Source organism: Pelodiscus sinensis, chromosome 2 (genome assembly GCF_049634645.1).
Source record: "Pelodiscus sinensis isolate JC-2024 chromosome 2, ASM4963464v1, whole genome shotgun sequence".
NCBI lineage: Eukaryota > Metazoa > Chordata > Testudines > Trionychidae > Pelodiscus > Pelodiscus sinensis.
In genome coordinates, this window is record NC_134712.1 from 230,514,115 (window position 1) to 230,536,672 (window position 22,558).

Below are 22,558 nucleotides of genomic sequence, written 5' to 3' on the forward strand. Positions count from 1 at the left end.
AGTGCAAAACTCTTGTCTCTGACATGGTTTTAAGGCTCGTAATACCAATATTGCATTTTAGCTTGATAAATCAAAAAAATTCCTTGCATCTGAATTTCTATGGATGAAATGTGGCAAAGATTTTTATTTGCAATAGTAAAAAATCTCTCTCTCTAAAAAAAAAATCCAACACTGCCTTATAAAACAATCAAGTGATTTAAAGTTACTGGAGAGCCTCAAATATTAGATTGCTACAATCTGAAAGTTCATGGGGGAGTCTGGGTATCATTGCACAGAGCAATCTCAACTTAACTTGAAATGCTCTCAAAATTGTACTCTGCTGATTGTAAAGTGTGCTGCACGGAGTCATGTCCAATATCGCATTCACTTCTAGGCTGAAGTGCACTTGAAAATCTGGAAGTCTGAGGGAGTGTAGTGCTGAGTTATTTAAATGAACAGCTTCTCTTAAAATTTCCAACAGCTCTTCAGGTTTGAAATGATTAGGGTCCTAAGCATGTACAGTTCCAACTGATTTGAAATAGTTTTTTTTAACATACGGTTAGTAATTCATTTTGAATGAAGTCAAGAGACAGTATGAGTACTAGATATTTGAAGCCAAGCTAAAACTTATCATCAGAAGCTAAGTGAAATGTTTGACCAGTTGACCCTATGGCAAATTATTGCCATCAAACCAGACCTTCAAAACCATATTTATGAATCCATACTAACTGAGGTGATAGCAATATAAAAAGGTGGAAGCAACCTTGGAAACGGCATAGGATGTCCTCCTGCGCTTTTAAACTCCTGTTCACTGAATACTCATACTAATCACTTTGAAATATCTAGCACTGTGGTTTTTTTCTTATATTTATTAAGGCTGAAACTTTAAAACCTGGTTAGAAAAGGGCCCTATGGGTGAAATTCACCTCTGTGAACATGGCTTAAAAGTTGCATAGTCTTCTGGAGAGGGATGAATTTCAACCCATATCCAAATTCCTACTAACCAGTGGCAACTGAAGATACCAAAAGGATAACTCTGGTCAGACACAGATGGTCAGAGTTAAAATTTCCAGAAGAATCATCTCCTACTTCAAGGACAGTTGTGTCATCATTTCATTAGATGTTCTTATACTTGTGGGCTATGTCTAGACTGGCATGATTTTCCGGAAATGCTTTTAACGGAAAAGTTTTGCGCAAAAGGGACTTTTGCCCGAACGGGAGCAGCATAGTGTTTCCGCAAAAAGCACTAATTTCTTACAGTAGGAAGTCAGTGCTTTTGCGGAAATTCAAGAGGCCAGTGTAGACAGCTGGCAAGTTTTTCCGGAAAAGCAGCTGATTTTCTGGAAAAACTGGCCAGTCTAGACACAGCCTTGGGGTTGTGCTTATAAGAACAACATTTTCCAGTGGGGTCTGTGTATAACAGTATGCTAGCTTTTCTGCAAAGACTTTCAAACATTAATGTACAGATATTGCTCATTTTTCTCTAACTCAATCAGCCCATCTCCATTTGTGATAGATTATATGACAGCTGGCTTTTTGTTTTATACTACTAGTATTTTTGTACATTGGTTTGAAGAACTTCTGTTTCACGTTAATTTGAACTATGGAGGGATGTGGTGATGAAAGACTGTACATCTAAGCTTGAACATCAAATGCATTCACTACAATTATTTGATATTTCACTCAGTGTGTGATAAACATCTGGTATTTATATTCTGAGATGCAAACTATTGTGTAGAAGTTTGTTGTACTTTGTGTGGCTGAGTAGCTGTTATCTGAGCTAGCCTATACAATCCACAATACTGACATCATGACATGTCACTTCCAATACCAGGATTTTAGTTTTGCTTATAGTATCTCAATCGTTCTCTTCTTGAGTCTTCCCCTGCCTTCACTCAGATGAAAACTTTTATCCCTTATCAAAAATGATGCATTAGGACCTGATCCCATGTACTCTGCCTATGGTGTTACATATTACAATGAGATAACTTATGTTTGTAAGCACTACACTTGGTAGCAAATGTATACAGGATTGGGCCTTTAGCCTGTATGAAATAAAGAAAATCAAATATATCATTTTTTCTTGGAGAGGAATGTTCCTATCAAAGGAAAAGAGTTGTTCTTGCTTACTGCATCAGAATTCTTTAAGCAATTCCTGCCCTGTGAAAGCATATAGAAAAATGCTAACCATTTCCATGTATGAAATATTGCCTCACCATTTATTCTGCAATGCCTCTTAGCATCCAGTAAAAATACTTTTTATAACTGCACTATTGTCTGATGAACTATAGGAGACACATTTCTAAGATGTAGATACGCAAAGTTCTGCCCATATATTTTATTCAAACCACTTAAGGGGGAAAACAAAGAAGCATATGTAGCAGAGTGCGGTAAATCGTGTAGCAAATCTCTGCAAACTGCTAGTTAAACAACAGTATGTACCTTATAAGCCATGAAAGGAATATTACTGCTTCCTATAATTACACATAATCATGTCGTAATAAGGAAGGCCTTATTTTCAATATGAAAATCTGCTTTTCTCAATAAAATACACTCCAGTGAGCCAGTCATGGCAAGAAACTGGTTGTTACCAGCTTTACCACCCTTAATGTAGGCCTGGGCAACAGCCTGAGAAAATAAAGGACAAAGGGGTTGAGTCTGATTAACAACAGGAATATTTTTATTGTGACCATCTCTAGTGGCTAGAAAAGCTGTATAATTCATCACTCGACCCTACATACCAAAATAAATATTTTTAGAGAATCGTGTCGTTTCCATAGATAACATGCATGACTCTCAGAGTCATACTAACAATTGTGATACTTCATTAGCCTATCAACTGCTCTAATTATGCAAGGGTTAATCAGTATTGTCTTTCATTAGAAAAATCTTTTTTTAGCAGTTATTGATTTGACTGATCCCTTTGGCCCCTGCTGTGTATAGAACTATTATTCAATTATTTATTTACTGATATTTAAGTCACATGGTGACAAGTCTCAGGGGGGGAGTTGTGTTAGTCAGTATCTGCAAAAACAACAAGGAGTCCTGTGTCACCTCAATGACTAACAGATCTGATCTATCTATCTGCCTGTCTGTCCCTCCATCTGTATGTCTATCTTATCTTTAGCATATAAAAAGAAGGGAATTGCTTATCACGTGTTAATGAGGCCATTTCAGATATTGTGTATGTGGCTCATTCCCAGCAGCTGATGAGGACATCCACCCTCACTAAATTGGCTTAGTACATATATATACACACACACGCACCCCTATGTAATTTCCACTCCAATGCATCTGATGAAGTGGGTTTTATCCATGAAAGGTGTAAATCTAGTTTTTAATATGCCACAGGACTCCTCATTGTTAAGTCACAAGGGTTACAGCCTTTCATTGAAACTCAAAACAAACTTCTAATTTACTTAACAAATCAAATTAATTCCAATAGTCTTTATCCCTGAAATCTATGGCCATTCCAAAATTACAACTCCTTGACTTCCACTTTGCCTTTAACTGAGTAAAATGTATCCATTCTCTTTGTGAAAGCTCCCGTTTATACTAATGATAGCCCCGTACAGAGAATAAGGAGAGTATGGCCCTTAAAGAGAGCTCTATCATGCACCAATGGATTGAACAGGAGCTTTTTTCATTGACCTCAGCAGGAGCAGAGCCTCTTAAAATGCATTAGTAGAAATGTATACTAACCTTGAGAATGAAATAGAGGATGGGGCAAACATTTGTGTCATAGGACAAAAATATAAGAGCAGCAAAACAAGAGCTGCACTTGCTTTACTAGTTGAAATAGTCTTTAGTCTTCACTTCAAGCCTAAATCCCCACTGGTGCTTTGTAATAGTAAAACTTAAATGTAAAGGAGGCTATTGCATTCAGGCACTGACACTGGTGTTGCAGTACTGAGTACAGAGAGATTTTTCACAGAGGCAGATTAACCAGCTTCTATAGGGAGAAAACTTTGGAAAAGAATGAAAAGGTTTGGCTGCAAGGTATAAAGGAGTTCAGCAACTGTCAGCACTATGCTTGGAGGAAGAAAAAGCCATAAAGTGTAAGAAAAATGCAGTCCAACGAGAAAAAAGAAAAGGCCTCTGTTTTTTGACTGCAAAAAGATAATGCTTGTGTGGGCTGTGTTGCATCTGGATTCATGGCACATTCTCCCACTCTTATGTTAATTTTTTTTTGCATAAATCAGAAGCAACTAATTAAAAAAAGAAATATTTAATTCTGACATGTTCTTTGAACTGGTGTTCCATCTGGTTCTATTTGAATAGTAAAATCTGCTGTAGTTGTAAAAATTGGCAAGCAGCACTCTGGTAAAGAGAAACAAAAGAGACTCAGTACAGCAGGTTAATACACTAGCATTTCAACTTGAGACATTTCCAGAATTCAGCATACCAAATCGCTCCAGTATGGAAAGTATAAAGATCAACTGCGAAAAAGAAAATGCTATTAGTGAGGTGAGAGAAGCACTGCCATGGTCTGCTTTAGCTCTGAGCAATATTTATAGCGTGAGTCTTTGAATACAGTTTGGTTTTAAAGTGCAGGGAATGCAATGCTCTGATGAAGTAGGCTACATGTATTCTATCAAATGCATTCACTGCATATAAATATATATTTTTCAAAATTTTGGAAATAATATGATTATATTCAGAAAAATCAGACAAATGTCTTCTTCCTGATTTTTCTCATACTTTACAGCTCCTTAAAACCTAGACACCAAGATACAATAAACTCTGAAAACAAAGAGAAGAACATGTAACAGTACTTGGATTTCTGTGGACTCTAGAGCCTAAGTAATCAGCATCTTATGCAATTTGAAACCCCCCTGTAGCAATGAACAGAAAGGCTGATGTATATCTAGTGCTTTAGAAAAAGATTGCTTTACGTCTTCTAGAAGCACATCTAATTGTGAAATATTACTTCTTTAAAATGAAAACCTTTGCTTCAGCTCTGCATTAACTTGCAGATGGATACCTAAGACATGCACAATGAGTAGGTCAGAAAAAAGGAAAAAATGTGAAAGGCTCTTTTCTCCAGCTAAGATACTTAGGAACCCTTGCTGAGCAATAAATGATTCAAGAACTTACTACTTTTAATTAACGTTTTTGAATGCTTATTTGTAATTTACATTTAATTTTAAATCTGAGTTTAATCCTGTGATCTGGAATGAAGACAAGTATTTAGTACAGTCTGAATGTAACCTTTCCAAGTTTGTGTTAGGGACTATAGAACTGGGAAACTCTATAATAATACTCCGAGAATCGGTTTCTTCTAACAGAGGAAAATAATTATAGGACTTTTTTTCCCTCAAAATTAATGAGGAACTAACACAAAAGAAAAGTAAGCACCCCAAAGTCTCCCAGTCAAATTGCTTCCCATGTGAGCAGCTGGGCTTTGAGTGAGAAGCAGTGAATTTCACCTATACATCACTATTGTGACATTCTTTTGCCAGTTACACTAATCACAAGTAATCACATCCTGGAGGTATCATTGGGCATAGGTAGCAGGACCCTGTTGCCTAATAAATGTTGGCATGCTGAATCCAAGTACATTACTTTACAAATGTACACACACTCACACACACACACAAACCTTAGCTGTTCCCTATTTTTCTGCTTTACCATCAACATTGATGCTGTAGGATAAACCAGGGCAAAATGTGGCCTGTGGGCCGGATCCAGCCTGCCAAGCCACTGGATCCGGCCTGCAGACACTGCAGGGAGCCCCAAGCAAGCTCTCTGTGTAAGGGGACTGTTACCCCTTACTAAAACTCTGTGGGAGTTTTTTGGTTTACCAGCTTCAGAAGGGGAAGGGTTCATGAGACTGACAGACCCCAGAGACAATGGAAAGCAGTCAACACTCCAGCTCAGCCTGACTGACAGGTTGTAAGTGGGGATTGTTCTGGCTCTGTCTCTGAACAAACAAGCTGTGTGCCGAAGAGGTCCTGCAAAGACAGAGAGCTGAAAGAGGAGTACAAGAAGAAGTCCTGCAGCGACAGAACCAGACACAGACAGGCCAAGCAGTGCAGACCCTGTGTTGAGCAGCAGACTGGCAGTGCTCAGAAAGCCAAAAGGAACAGAGAAGCAACACAAGGAGCTGGAACTGGCCAAGCAGCACAGCCTGCAGCTGGATGTGGTGAGCTACTGGGACCTGCAAAGTGTGGGGAAAGGCTCTGGACTGGGAGAGGGGTCTGGCCACTTAGAGACTGAGGCTGTGTGGTCACTGCCAGTGCAAGCGTGTCCAGCCTGCAGCCCCTTGCAGCACATCCAGGGCTTCTAAGGAAGAGACTGTGAACTGTCCTTACACTCTGCAGACTGCTGTGTTGATGTCCCTGTGCTACAGAGCAGGGCTGTGTGTTCTCATTTAACCATTCTCATTGTTTCTTATTCTATTCTCTTTAATCAGTTGATGTTTAATAAATTGTATTTGCTTTGAACCTTATGAAGTGATCACTGGGCCAAGAAGGCCTGCAGTGTGAAGAGAGCACCTCGGAGTGGGGACACCCTAACTCCTGCCCCTAGTGACTACAAGGTCAGGGATTAAGCCCCAGGAAACCTGGGCCCAGCCTTGTTGGGGTTTCAAGGGCTCTGCTACTCAGGAGAGTGGAGGGGGAGCCCTCAGGATCAGGGAGCCATGGGGTAAAGGAAGTGGGAGCGGGGACTCAGATCCTTTCGCTGGTTCATTTCACCGGGGTGTATAGAAGCCAGGAAAGTTCCCCACAAGAGCGGGACCATTCCCCCGCTTACATCTGCTTGCCTCACCCCACCCACACTCCACTCAGAAACACATTTTCTTTAAAACTGGGAGTCTGAAGGCTGGGGAAGGAGCTTTAGGAGCTGCTCCCACCCCCAGCATAATCCCATTAGCTGGCTTCTGGCCAGAAACTGGCCAACAGGCAGCCACGAAGCACAAGGGTGCAGCCTGTACGGGAGTGGAGCCGATAGCAGTGAGCCCTCTAAGCTGTGTGGCAGCACAGATTCACAAGTGACTAATCAGCCCCACCCAGTCAGAGGCTCAGGGCTCAGTGCACGGAGATGACTGACTGGGTGGGGATGATTAATCACCAGTGAAGCTGTGCTGCCACACAGCTTAGAGGGAACACTGGCAGGCACGGAGGCTGATTCCAGAAGATTTTAGGATTTCCGTGAGGCATGAGACCTGGAAATGCAGCAGAATACAAACAACATTGGCACAGATCCTGTAATATAGGTAACCAGCCCATAAGTGGTGATTTCTCAGCCCCTCCTACTTTCTGATAGCATTTCTGAAGAACATGCACTGCTATTTGCACTTTCTTGGGGCTAAAGGAGAGGAGGGTATGTGGCCAAGGGAATTGAAGAGGAAAGTTAACAGTAATTCAAACTATGATAATTGACATGAGGATTTCACTTGGAAATCTTTCAGTAGCTGAAGGGAACCTGATGCGCTGTGGCTATTCCCCAGTTCTTCTCTTCTCCCAGCACAATCTTTATAGCTCAAACCATGGAGATTTCAAGTAGATGAACATAAGAACGGCCATACTGGGTCAGACCAAAGGTCCATCTAGCTCAGTGGTCTCCAACCTTTTCACACCCAAGATCACTTTTTTAAATGACAGAACAAGCCAAGAACTACTGCCCCGCCCCTTCCTTGAAGCTCCATCCTCTCTAGTCTCTTCCTCCTGCAGTCTAGCCGTAAACTTGCTGGGTTGAGACAGGATGTGTAGGGTCTGGGGTGGGAATGAGGGATTTGGGTGTGGGAAGGAATGAGAGGTGCAAGCTCTAGGAGGAAATCTGGATGCAGGAGAAGATGGATAAGGGGCACTGGCTCAAGGAGAGGGTGCCAGGCCAGGCAGTGTTGGGGTCAGATGTAGGGTTAGGGTACTAAGCAAGCCACAGATTTCTGGATGTGAGGGTTCAGGAATTTGGGTTGGGGTATGTGAGGGGCTCAGGGCAGGGGGTTCCAGTGTATGATAGGCTCAGATCTAGGGTCTGGGGAAAGGGGAGCACAGGAGTGTTATGATGCAGTGGCCAGATGGGGGCTTGGCTCCAATTTGGGGTTTGTTGGCCAGGCTTCATTTTTAAATAAAATACTGTGTCAAACAAAAAGTTTCTGCATTGTCTTTATTTCTGAGAAGGGCAGGGAACCTGTCTTGAGTCAGGGGTCACTGACCCAAGAAAAGTCAGTTGGGGTCACATAAATGAGATATAAAAAACCCTCCTCTATCCCTCTCCAATCTTCACTAATGTTGCCCTAACTGTGTTAGTGGGAAGAGAGGGCTAGTACTGGGGAAGGGTGCTAGTGGGTGCTTTGGCAGGGGACAGGGTGCCAGTGGGGACAGAGTTCTGTGGCTCAGGACAGGGGAATGGGGACAGAGTTTGGGAGTGGGGACGGGAATGGAGATGGAGTTCTATAGCTGGGGACAGAGGAGTGGGGACAGAGTTCAGGGGATGGGGTGGGGACAGAGTTCTGTGGCTCGGGACAGGGGAATGAGGACAGAGTTCGGGGAGTGGAGAGGGGAATGGGGACAGTTCTATAGCTGGGGATAGGGGAGTGGGGACAGGGGAGTGGGGACGGGGACAGAGTTCTGGGGATGGGGACAGGAAGTGGGGATGGGGTGGGGACAGAGTTCTGTAGCTGGGGATGGGAATGGGGACAGAGTTCGGGGGGTGGGAACAGGGGGGTGGGGACAGAGTTTGGTGATGGGGATGGGACACAGTTCTGTAGCTGGGGACGGGAGTGGGAACAGAGTTCTGTGGCTGTGGAGAGGGAATGGGGGAGAGGGAACTGGGCAAGGGGAGATGGGGGGGCAGAGAGTCCCCTGCATCTGCCTCCTCCCAGAATTCCCCCCCCCCCGGAAGCCAGTGCGTGCCTCGGCCCATCTCACACACACACCCTCCCTGGTGCAGGGAAGCCCCGCGGGCGCTTGCCCCGGGGCTGACTCACGCCTCCTGTGCGGTACAGGAAAGTCGCTGTGCTCCTCCTCCAGAGCCGATGACCCCTCCCGCAGTACGCCTGGCAGAGCAGCTTACACCACTTCCAGAATTGCCGGAAGTGGCGCTAAGCTACGGGACATCTGTCCATCCCCAGGAAGCCGACACTACTTCCCTTTTCAGTTGAGGTAAGTAGTGGGGCTTCTCGGGAGTGGGAGGGGAAATGAGGGGGGGCGGGGTGGGCAGGACACCTCGTGATTGACTGGTCAAGGCCCCGCGATCAACCAGTCGATCGTGATCGACCTGTTGGTGACCATGGATCTAGCCCATTAGCCTGTCTTCCAACAGTGGCCAATGCCAGGTGCCCCAAAGGGAGGGTAAGTCTACACTACAGCGCTAATTCAAACTAATTTAGTTCGAATTAGTTAATTCGAACTAAGCTAATTCGAACTAACGCATCCAGACTAAAAAACTAGTTCGAATTAGCATTTTGCTAATTCGAACTAGCATGTCCACATTAAGTGGACCCTGAAACAGGCTTAAGGATGGCCGGAAGCAGTGCCGGCAGGGCATCAGATGAGGACTTAGAGCGTGGAGCTGCTGCCTCAGGCTAGCCGAGGGCTGTGCTTAAAGGGTCCCGACCCCCACCCCGGACAGACAGTTCTCAGGGGTGCCCCGCTTGCAAAGCAGTCCTGGCTTGGAGTGCACTGAGTGCCCACACTGGACACATCACAGCACTCAGCCATCAGACCAGCTGCATTTGCCACAGGCTGCCATGTGGGGAGAGGGGACAATTGGGGGGCTGCAGGAGAGCTTCCACCCCCAGAAGCCCACAGAGCCAGCCCAGTCCTCCCCATCGGGGGCTTGTGCCCCATTCCTCCCTCACCTCTTTCCACTTACCCTTCCCTAGCCCCCCTTCCTGATGTACAAAATAAAGAAAATGTGTGGTCAAAAATAGAATCTCTCTTTATTGAACAAAACTCGGGGAGACTGGGAAAAGGAGGTGGGAGAGGGGAAGAGAGAGGGTGGGAGAGAGGAGGGCAACTAAAATGATCAGGGGTTTGGGAACAGGTCCCATAGGAAGAGAGGCTAAAGAGACTGGGACTTTTCAGTTTAGAAAAGTGGAGACTGAGGGGGGATAGGATAAAAGTCTATAAAAGCATGAATGGGGTGGAGAGGGCGCATAAAGAAAAGTTCTTCATTAGTTCCCATAATAGAAGGACTAGAGGACACCAAAGGAAAGGAATGACTAGTAACAGAAAGTTCTTCTTCACAAAGCAGAGTCAACCTGTGGAACTCCTTGCTGCAGGAGGCTGTGAAGGCTAGAACTAGAACAGAGTTTAAAGAGAAGTGAGATAAAGTGATGGAGGTTGGGTCCATGGAGTGGTATTAGCCAGGGGGTAGGAGTGGTGTCCCTGCCCAAAGTTTGTGGAAGGCTGGAGAGGGATGGCACGAGACAAATGGCTTGGTCACTGTCTTCGGTCCATCCCCTCCAGGGTCCCTAGGGTTGGCCGCTGTAGGCAGACAGGCTACTGGGGTAGATGGACCTTTGGTCTGACCCAGTACGGCCATTGTAAGCTCAGGGTCGGGGGTCTCAGTGGACCCCCTTGATTTTCATGCACACCTGCTCCTGGGTGGCCAGGCTGGCAGCTCTCCTGCCCTAGACGGCCACTTTCCTGTGCCTAGTGCGGAGGTCGTGGATGAGGTCCACGATGTCCGCACTAGACCAGGCGGGCGCCCACCTCTTGCGGTCCTGGGCAAGCTCCCGGGAGCCGCCAGCCTGGTCCCGGGAAGAGGGGGAGGGCTGGGGGGCATCGGGTGGGTGGCTCGATCACTGACAGGTGCAGGGTCTGCTAGCTGGGTGCTGGCAGGCTTGCACCTGGCACGGGCACCGTAGCCAGCCTGTGCCCCTTTAAGGCATCCGGGGCCGGGAGGGGGGCAATAGAGTTCCCTGGTGTTGGCCAGAGTGGTCTACACAGCCCTTAATTCGAATTAGTAAGTTCGAACTAGGCTTAGTCCTCGTGGAATGAGGTTTACCTAGTTCGAATTAAGCGCTCCGCTAGTTCGAATTAAGTTCGAACTAGCGGAGCGCTTGTGTAGCGCCTATCAAAGTTAATTCGACCTAACGTCTGTTAATTCGAATTAACTTTGTAGTGTAGGCATACCCGGAGTGAACAGAGCAGGTAATCATCAAGCAATCCCACTGCTGTCACCCATTCCAGCTTCTGACAAACAAAAGCTAGGGACACCATTCCTGCCCATCCTGGCTAATAGCCATTGATAGACCTAACCTCCATGAATTGATCTCATTATTTCAGGTTTGTCTAGATGGGTTTCCAAGAGCAGGGCATGATGCCATGAAGATGCTGCTCCACTTCTCTATGCTCTCCATCCCATTCCTAAAGAAGCTGCTCCCCTCAAGCAATGTAAAAAGAACCTCTAGCTACTTCTAGTATTTTGGTTTTTGCAAGCCAACGCAAGAGTTATACAGAGCACCTCAGACGAGGGACATCTATTCTTCTGGCCAAGCAAAATGAATAACACCACTTTAAAATTATTTCCATATTACAAGGGTTGTGTCAGTCTGAGCAAAACCAGACTATAATGGTAGTTGTCTTAGTGAATCAAAGACAATGCCTAATGTTAAGGTGTCTTAGTTTAGCCATTTTATTCAAAATTAAAATAATCTGTAGCTTTAGTGTGGTTTGTTAAAACATGCAACAAGCTCATCACTGGAGTTGCTTCAGTTGAGCTATACTATGAATGAATGTGGACCAATGTGTTCAACACCAGAGACCGCAAAGATGAAAAAGAACAGGCTATATGATACAGTTGGTTGTTAGAAATGCTGTGTATACGGTCTCTGAAGAAAAGCCCGGGATCGTTCCTGACAGTAGATGAGACAAGCCACAATTTAATGTTTGGCAGATGTCTTATCCACTGGGCCACTTGAAGAGCCCCTCCAGCCTCCCTGCATTCTTGGCCCCCCTTATCCGTCCTTTGTTCCCAGGGTGCCAGGTCCATCCATCACGAAGCTGGTGGTGGTTGTCCCCGGGGGCAGCCCTGTTGGAAGCTTTGTTTAGGAGGCAGTTATGAAGTTTACTCTGATGTCACTTTAATGATAATTTGAAAACAGAAAAAAAATTAAACTTGTATAGGTAAGCAAAAGATGGACCGCTCCCTCCCCAGACATATACTTCTCTCCATCTCTGATCTTTAGGGGGAAAGGAAGTAACAAAACATGGGAGAGAGGTTGAATTGCCTTGTGAAGGATATTTACTGTGAAGAGAATATCCTTTGTCTTCCCACCTTGCCTGCTGGTTAAGTAAAAGTGTCACCTATTGAGCAAAGCAGAATTAAACTAAGGCAAAAATGCAGGGGGACACATGAACATAGGAGGTAAATAACAACATAGAGACAGAAACTCTGGAGTATGGTTGGGGGAAAATATGGACAGACCCACAGGAATCATAAAATCCCCATTTTCATATCATTAACCAAGTGTGGAAAGCATAGGCCAAAAATGTCTGATAATTTCAGCAAGTTGCTCTGCAGTAAAATAAGTATGGGTATGTCTACACTACAAAGTTAGTTCGAACTAACGGACTAACTTTCATAGGCGCTACACTAGCGCTCCGTTAGTTCGAACTTAATTCGAACTAACAGAGCTCTTAGTTCGAACTAGGTAATCCTCATTCCATGAGGATTAAGCCTAGTTCGAATTTACTAATTCGAATTAAGGGCGGTGTAGACCCTTAATTCGAACTAGTGGGAGGCTAGCCCTCCCCAGGTTTCCCTGGTGGCCACTCTGCCTTAAAGGGGCACGGGCTGGCCCCCAATTGCCCCCTCTCCCCAGATGGCAGCCTGCGGCAAGTGCAGCCGGGCTGATGGCCGAGTGCTGTGATGTGCCCAGTGTGGGTAGTCCGGGCACTCCAAGCCAGGACTGCTTTGCAAGCGGGGCACCCCTGAGAACTGTCTGTCCGGGGTGGGGGTCGGGACCCTTTAAGCACAGCCCTCGGCTAGCCTGAGACAACATCTCCACGCTCTAAGTCCTAACCTGATGTCCTGCCGGCACTGCTTCCGGCCATCCTTAAGCCTGGTTCAGGGTCCACTTAATGTGGACATGCTAGTTCGAATTAGCAAAACGCTAATTCGAACTAGTTTTTTAGTCTAGATCTGTTAGTTCGAATTAGCTTAGTTCGATTTAACGTTGTAGTGTAGACGTACCCTATGTCTGTTAACTTCAGAATCATGGACAGGCCCTCCAGGCCCAAAGCTCTCTAGCTCAGTAACAGCTATCCTTATTATAACACGCCTCACCTTCATGTTCTGACCCGCAGCCCCATATTTTTTCCCCTCTATTCTTGTTCTACTCTCTTGCCTTTTACCACTGCTGCAGTCTGACAGCTGCTTGATCTTGTAGATCAGTTTTATTTCTGTTACATTTAAAGCCAAACCCTGCTCCTTCCTTCACATCTGCAGATGGCTTTGGCTGCAGTGGAACTGGAGGGATTCCACTGCATGATTGCAGGAGGCAGAACTAGAGAAGCGCACACAGGAGCTCACAGGTTTTTTTTCTCACAGCTGTGGAAGGGTATGATGAGGTGTAGTTCCCACACTGGCTCTGAGGCTATGTCTAGACTGCTGGGTGGGGGGGGGGGAGGGTTCAGAAAAAGGTACACAAATTGCAGGTCGCACTTTCCATACCTTTTTCCAATTCTTTTTTTGGAAGAGGATTTTCCAACATTTGGCCTGTCTACACGGGGCCAAATGTCAGAAAAACCTCCTCTTTCGAAAGAGCCCTTATTCCTCATAAAATTAGGAATACAGGGCTTTTGAAAGAGTGCATCTGCTCTTCTGAAAAAAATTTCAGAAGAGCCGAGGCACTCCCTGGACGTGGTGGAGTTTTTCTGGGATACCAGCGGTATCCTGGAAAAAACTCCATAGTGTAGACATAACCTGAGAAGGCTGAAATAAGATGGGGGGCCCAATCTGCACATTAGGCTGCAAACTGGGGAAATTTAGACCGGGAAGAAACCATTAATTAGAAGTAAGCTCACCCCAGCAGAAGAGGGTGGGCTAGTAAAAACCCAAGAAGCTGGTAGCATAAGGGCTGCTGGGAAAGTCTGGAATCACTCCCTGAGAGAAGGGAGAAGTGTTCGGAGATTGCAGAGAGGGAAAGCCTACAGTTACTCCTTGGGAGGATGGAGTTTGAGATTGACAAACTCAGAGCATGGTTGTGCCAGATGGTAAGGAAAGAGCTCAGGGAAAAATAGCAGGGTTGAGAATGAAACCGAGCTTGGCTGCTGACTAGACTCTCTCTGAGCTGGAACCTGGAGTAGACGGCAGCCTGGATTCCCCTGCCAGCCACAGGGGATGTGATACCATGGGATAATGAATGGGAAAACTGCCTATGACTGAGGACGTGGCAATCGTGCAGAAAATGGGCAAACTGCTGAAGAAAGACTTTGATACCCCCTGAAGGGGAGAAATGCATATAGCGACCTGGCTGGAGAGCTGACTCACAAAGAGGCAGCGATAGCCTGTGGAGTGAGAGCAGCAGAGAGATGGTGTGTAGGGAAGGCATGTTGACCTGTGGAAGTCAATCCCCAGAATGGCCAGAAGGAGGTGCCATCCTAGCAGAAAGAACACCCTATCATGAGGGGATCTGGAGCAGGGCAGGGAATCATGCGCATATGTAAGGGGACTATTAGCCCTTTAGTTAAACTCAGTGGGAGTTTTTGGCGGGCTAGCTCCCAGTACCAACAGGGGAAAGGTCCATGAGAAATCAAGATCCTGAGACTGACAGACCCCAGGGACAATGGGAAAAGGCCAACACTCGAGCACAGCCTGATTGACAGGTTGGATAGATCAATGAGAGAATTAGAAGGCCAGGTCCCATCCTCCGTGTGAGCTGGGATTTTCTGGGTCTCTGTGAGAAAAGGAAAGAGCAGCAGGAAAAGCAAACTGTGTGGAGAGACAGACCTGCAAAGTCAGAGCCACACACACAGCCCAAGGAGTGCAAGCTGTGCTGAGGGGCAGACCTGCAGTGACAGAGCCATACACACAGCCCAAGGAGCGCAGACCCTGTGCTGAACAGCAGACTTGCAGTGACCAGAGTGTCAAAGGGGTCAGAGAAGCAACACGAGGAGCTGGAGTCCGGCAAAGCAGCATAGTCTGGAGCTGGGTGTGGTGAGCAGCTGGGACCAGCAAAGGGGGGAAAAGAGGCTCTGGGCAGGGACATGCCACCATCCAGGACACCCTGCAGGCCAGACTTGGAGAGGGATTGTAACTCCAACTGGGAGAAGGGTCCTCCCACCTAGAGCCTGAGGCCGTGTGGTCACTGCCAGAGCAAGCGTGTTCAACCTGCAGCCCCCCTGCAGCACAGCCAGGGCCTGAGAGAGCGCCCTGGGACTTATAAGGAACAGACTGTGAACTGTCCTTACACTCTGCAGACTGCTCTTTGTGATGTCCCCGGGCTACAGAGCAGGGCTATGTGTTCTCATTTAACCTTTCTCATTTTTCCTTATTCTTTTCTTTTTAATCAGTTGCTGTTTAATAAATTGTATTTGCTTTGAACTGTATGAGATGATCACTGGGTCAAAAAAGCATCCAGTGTGCAGAGAGCACCCCCGAGTGGGGACACCCTGTCTCCTGCCCTAAGTTACTAGAAGGATGGGGATTAAGCCCCAGAAAACCTGGGCCCAGCCTTGTTGGGATTTTGAGAACTCTGCTACTCAGGAGAGTGGAAGGGGAGCCCTCAGGGTCAGGGAGGCCTTTGAGTAAAAGAAGTGGGAGCGGGGACTCAGATCCTTTCGCTGATCCATTTCACTGGAGTAGTATAGAAGCCAGGGAAGTTCCCCACAATAGCGGGACCATTCCCCCGCTTATACATAGCTGCTAAAGCCATGACTGCGGATCCAATGACCCCTGCATATTGGGTGTATGACCAGAGTAGTGTATTATAGCAATATGGCTGCAAGTGCAACCTTGGAGTACTCCGTATCCTGGAGATAGGATTGCCCCCTAATGCCTGCAGGACCGACACAGGGAAGTAGGAAGGGTTTTCTATCATACTATAAACCATGGACAGCTGGGGAAGGTAGGGCTGGGGGAGGCAAGTCCCCAGCCCTGCCCCTAGCCTGCCCCTTCTGCTCAGGCCATGCCCCCCTCATGAGGAGGGCAGAGGGCATGTGGCCTCCCTAGTCTCCTAGACCCTGGAGCTTGGAGACGGTGGGAGGTGCATGGCCTGAGCTTCCCTGGCCCCGGAGTACAGGGAGGGATGAGGGCATGCTGCCCCAGCCTCCCTGGTCTTGGAGCACAAGGAAGGAAGCATTCTGCAGGCAGAGCCCCTGGAGCCCGCCTAGGGTAGGCGTTCTGGGGGTGGAGTGTTGGCAGGGCCAGACTGGCAGACTGGAAAGGCAATGCCTTCCCTCACCTAGGCTACTGGATGCCCATGCTACAGACTGTACCTATCATGGTTTGTTACAGCAACACAGCAAAGAGCTTTTATGCAGTACCATGAATGTCCCCTCACCAAATTGACTTCCCAGGGATAACAGCAAGGTCTGGGGGTTTGCTTGGCTTGAACTGGCTCACTAAATGTTTGAAACATTCCAAAGCTCATACTTTCTATAGCTCTTCTACTTCTCCTATCTGGTTTCACTATTTGCCTTTGTCAAATTGTATAATTTATTCCAGATCAGAGATAACTCCTGGCCAATAACTTCTGGCCAATTAACCTAGTCCCTGCCCTGTGCCATCTATACTCTAATAATATACAGAATGGAAAAATCCTGCATCATTCTTTATCTTCATGCAAATGTATCTTAAGAGCATGAGACACCTGCAGTTATTTCCCTCACATAACCGAACAGCCAGTATTGTTGGTTATAATGTTCTGGAGCGGCATTATGAACTGTAAAATGACATGGATTGAATATACAACTTATATTCTTATGTGGGGGGAATTGACAGTTACTGTGCTTTCATGTCAGTGCACGCCCTAATGGAGGGTAAGCTCAGCAATAAAGCCTGTGAAGTTCAGCTCTCAGGAAGCCTTTCTAAGTTGGGAGAACTTGAAAGCTGGGGTTTTCTAGGTTTTATCTTATCACATGCAGTAATATGATGTACTTAACTGTAATGAAAACTCTAAAAGAACCCAAACCAAAAAATAACATAGGAACCACTAGTTTGTATTTCCCCAAGCATTCATGTGAAACATTTAGATAAGCTTGCTCAGGAAAGCCAACCTAAACAACTGCCTGTTGTAAGAATAACCCTTGTAAAGAAATTAATGTGCTGTGCACCAGCCTATATAAATGCTGTCTGTATTTTTAAGTGAATACCTGATAAGAAAATAAGGCCAGTTACACAGCTGAATGCCCAAGGCACCACAAGATGAAATGCAATTATGTTCTGACTTACATGAATAAATCTGCTGTGTACCAATTTATATAATTTCTGCATGCTTTTATGTCACACTTACAAAGGGATAACTATTATAGGAATATAGATAACTGCAAATTTAAAGGAATAAAGACAAATATGGAATGAAAGCTCTGTTTCAGAAGTCCCTGTCATTATGCTGAACTACTCTGATTTTAAATATTTTTGTGTACAAGCTATACGTTTTTATCTAGACAAGAAAATTAGCAGTGAATACACAGTAACTGATATGTCAACCAAAGGAGATTAGTGGGGGTTCAGTATTATTTAACAGGTCTATTCTTATCTCTCCCCTGACTTCAGACTTAGGTTTATATGCTTCTTATTGGCTTGTAAACCCCACAATACTTCGGAAACTGACTTTGTACCATGCCTTCCAGTCCTCCTGAGGACAATTGGGCCTCATGAGTACCCTGAATAGGTGCTCAGATACCACCGAGATGGGTTTGGTATAAGAATCCAGACAGTCAGAGGATAAAAGGGGACTAGTTGGGGAGGGACTTGCTTCATGTCTTGAAGTCTGCTTCTCAGTCTTGTGTAGCTAATAGACATGCTGTGCCTTTTCTGTAAGCAACCTGCTTGTGCAGGGCTTGCTAAATGTTTCTGGAAAGAATTGCACCACTGAGTAGCCACAGTACAATTAGGTGGAAGTAAGAAGAAATTGCTCTGATGCCACAGCCCAGCTGGGTGGATGGAATAAGAAACACTACCCCCCCCCCCAAGTTATTGCCTGATTGTGCAAAAAGAAAAAATGCACATCTCAGGCACATAGCCGAGCTGCGTGGAAAGAATAATAGTGCTACAGGGACTGGAAGGAATATTTTGATAGTAACTTGCAGATTCTGCAGTAAACATATCGAAAAAATGGCCACAGAGGACTTGAAAACTTGTATTGGCATGAGAATTATTGATAGTGTAGGTCACCAGTGACTCTCGTAATGGGTAACAAATCTCAAAATCACACACACACACATTGGTCTCTGGTGACTTCTGTTTAACATAGCCTCTCTGGTGCTCTTTTTGTAGCACAGCAGTCTTTTACGTTTCCCCTTGAAAGCAAGTGGCTAAGATCTGTTACAGAAACCCAGAGATGTAAAGGCCTGTCATGTTTAGGAGTGCCTAGTTTTTGCTCAAGGGCTTAAAAAACAAGATAGGAACATCATTTAAATACAAGAATTGCATGTGTTACATTACACACTGTGTAACTGTAACTGTGGGTCCTAAATGTGAACATTAAATGTACTCTGTAAAAATCCATTTACTGGTGCTAGGGCAGAAATCAGCCATCCTTTTTAAAGAAAAGTTTCGAAAGTGCAGTCATAAAATCCTTGCATGTTATGGATTTCATTAACATTGTATTCCCCTAGGACTCCCGATTGTACAATAACAGGAGTTCTTTAAATTTTAAATACCACAGACAGGAACAGATTTCACTAAAGCCAGATGTGGAAGCCTTGCTCTGGCCTTCTTACTGGTTCTAATAGCTGGAACTGTTTAGTAATTGATACCTATTAACATGTTTGTTGTTTAGATTACAGAAATGGAAACACTATACTATATTCCCCTGAAAAGATATGTTCATAAGGGACACTGGCATACATTACAACATTTTGCCCTTGATTAAATGAAAGGGTTGGTTTTCTATATATATTTTAAAAAATTCTATTTAATCACAGAATGGAAACTGAATGTGTGAAACGTAAGTGAAATGAACAAGTAGGTTTAACTTAATAGCAGGAGACAATAACATTCCATGTGACAATGAATTTAAGGATTATTGCCATGTGACAATGAATTTAAGGATTATTTTTGATAAACATTGTTGCATGCATTCCTTTTACGTCTTAATTCCATTCTTATTTGTATATTTATAGAAAATATTTATATCTTCACTTAAAATCACTGGAAGAAATTCAGCCCAGGATGACTCCACTAGAGACAATATGGTCACCCTTAGGTTCAAGTTATTTCAGCAAATTTAAAAAAAATGATGGAAGAGTAACAAGAAGTGGAGAAAGAGCTATGATGACATGTGATGTGGTTTTGCTGTTTATCTTTTCTCTGAGCTTTTGACATATTTAAAAATGAAAATGAAAGAAACTATTCATTTAGCACTGGAGGGCGTGAAATGTATGTTCAGCTGAGTTTAAGAGTTAGTGAGAAATATTTTATGAGCACCCAGGGAGAATCTAGTTTTCCCACTGAAGAACAGATCATATGTCCACAGCTGGGATTCATGCAGATCTTTGTTCAGTGAAACGTTACAAGCAGCCACCATTTTGCTAACTTTCTTCAGTGGAATGGTCTCAGAGATGTCAACACCTCAAGGAAAACAATCATATAATGTGACCTCTAGTTGTCCCTCTCCAGATACGGAACTGGATTTTTTCTTTTAGCAAAAATATTAACTTTGAAAGAAGGGGAAAGAAGGGAAAGGAGATTAGTAACATTTGCCACTTAAAACGAATGGCAAAGCCAGGGAATGAATAGTTAGGGCTACATCATCAAACACCTTCACATATGTACAGTTACACTCAGGGCCAGTCCTAACCAATTAGCGGCCCTAAGTAATCACCCAGCTCACCTGTAGGGCTGCCAGATGGTTTAAAAAAAATACCGGACAAAAATTTGTCAAGCAAAAAAAAAAAAAAAAAAAAAAAAAGCAAAGTCGGGATGGGGGGCAGAGGGTTGGGGAGTAACTAGGGCAACCTGGGGGGAGGATTCGGGAGGTCGGGCTGAAATGCAGTCATGGCCCACCCCTAAGACTGGCTTTTGTTACACACATCTCATGTATACACCTAATTTGCATGCATGCAGCAGGAATTTAAAATGACCAGGTGGACGAGGCAGTATCTTTCATTGTACCAATTTCTATTGGTGAGAGACACAAACTTTCAAGCTTGAAAACTTGTCTTTTTCATCAACAGAAATTGATTGAATAAAAGATATTGCGCAACTCCACATCTTTAAAGGCAGACATGGCCTTAGCCACCTAACTATTCATGCAAACATTGGGGTTTTATAAATTTGAGTGGATCAATAAATACGTACATTTTTGAAAATCTGAACCTTTATCCAGCTAGTATTATAAGAGAAGTATTTCAGGTTCAACACTGAGATATCATTCATTCTGTTTTGCCAATTCTCTGAATTCTCTGAATAATTGGATTATTCAGCAATAAATGCATAAGTGAAAGAAAGAAAGTCATATAAACAGATGAAACACATGGAATATGATTCTGATGCATTCCATTCTTTTTCCACGCACATTCCATGGCTTTCAAGTAGCACTGATTAATACCAAGCCTGTTACTTTTTAGGTAAAGATTGGGAGGTTTTAATTCTTATTTATGGCAAGTTAAGGGAATATGAATCAACTGCCTTGCCACATTCAAGTATTACTAAATCCATTACTTACAATTAGCAAGTTCCCATCAATTCAGGATATGTCTGGGCCTCCTAAACAGGACTCCTAAGAGTCCCATTGTGTTCAAAGAATCAGAAATGTAAGAATTTTCCTTTCTTTCTTCCTCTTACTGATTACTTCTTAACATGTTTTTAAGCTTTCTTGCACATAACCTCACAGGAAGCATCAACGTGAACATTCTTGTTGATGGTTTATGATGCATTGTTTTTGTATGTCAGTTAGTAATTTCCTATGGAAAACAACAGAGGCAAAAAGAGAGCAGCATATATTTAAACTGCTGCAAGTCTTAAGTACAGCATTTTTAATCTGACATAGGCGAAATTTCTTCTGGCTGTTGCTGTCAGCAACAGTGTCTGGATCACAATTAAGGCAGGAAGTGAAAAAGACTCTACTAAATAATGCAGATAAATTTGTATTTTTATGTGTATGCATGACAGTAGGTATATAAATATGAGTATTAATCTTCTAAAATTAATTTGGTTTTATTCTACAGTAATTAATATGAGTAATTCTAACATGTTCAGGAAGGACTATGGACTTGGTCATGCAAATATTTACAAACAAGCATAGCTCCACTGAACTCAGTGACAGTGCTCAGGTGCATATGATCAGGACCTATATCAACAGTTCCTCCGTGACGAGAATACCAGTCATATACAAAATGTTCTGTTTTGTGATATGGATGAATAATACTAAGCACAAGATTGGAACAGTGAACTCACTTCATTTCTGATGATCTAAAATTGGATTCAGCTCTTTAGAAGTGAAATTCTAGTTCATTAAAACATGACACCACTTGATTCAAAGTATTATCAGTTAAAAAGGTAGCACATGCTCAGTTCACTGGGCCATTTCACATTAAGTGTATGTTAAACAAATATTGACTTTTCCACTAAACCAAAATCTCTGTCATTTGTGCCCAGAAGACAGAAAAAATAATAGACGCAGGAAGCAGAAGAATTAATCTTCTTGACCTTTTCTCTGTTATACCTTTGGGAGTCAGTCTTTTTTTGTGAGTGTGTGTATAATAGGGAATGTAAGACATTCACTTGCAAGAGTTCTTACATTATGCAGAAATATTTTACTGTATTATGTATATTCTTTACATTTTCCATTGCCAACTTGAATACATCCCACTATTTTATTAACATTGTCTCTATAACTTTATCTTCTTACCTGTATCCATTCCCTACCGGTATCTTCTCCAGGGGTCCATCCATTTTCAGCATAATTTAAACGGGACCTTTCTGAAGACCAGTTGGTGCTATATTGGGAGGAGACTGTGATTTGGTCAGAGTGAATTTCTCCTGATTCCATACCAAGTGGTTCCATACACTGGAAATCTGAAGAAAAATAAATTAACATAATTACTATAGTCAGCTCTTTCAGTTTAGTTTCAGGATAATGAGACCATGTTTTCCTGTTCTGAATATGAAAAGTTTTTTTTAATATGTGACTTTGAATTCTTTAGCAACTTTAACTGAGGCAGTATTGGGCTTGTAGTGTCATTCTTAATGCTTGTCACTTGAGTTGCCATGGCAATTCTGCAATAATAATGCTCTACAAATATTTTTAGCCCAGCATTGTAGCCATTTCAATACAGGACAATCAAATTCTCTTTCCTAGGATAACAAAACACTTCTGTGGGTGGATTTATAACATAAAACAATGTATGCTTAACCTATAATTACAAACAGAACTGAAGCATACAAGCTAAAAGACATTTAAAAATGTGTAATATATAACTCTTTGTAATGCAGAAGAATCAAAGTACAAAAATAC

The 22,558-nt window shown here is 43.8% G+C and overlaps 1 protein-coding gene across 2 annotated transcripts in view; it reads right to left on the bottom strand.

Moving 5' to 3' along the window:
- Positions 1-22,558, bottom strand: part of NRP1 (neuropilin 1) — a 171,750-nt gene that overhangs the window by 51,165 nt on the left and 98,027 nt on the right. For both annotated transcript variants that reach the window (XM_006120737.4, XM_075922674.1), the window contains exon 6: positions 21,953-22,119. In XM_006120737.4, coding sequence (XP_006120799.1) covers positions 21,953-22,119 — 167 coding nt within the window. The remainder of the gene's footprint in view (positions 1-21,952; positions 22,120-22,558) is intronic.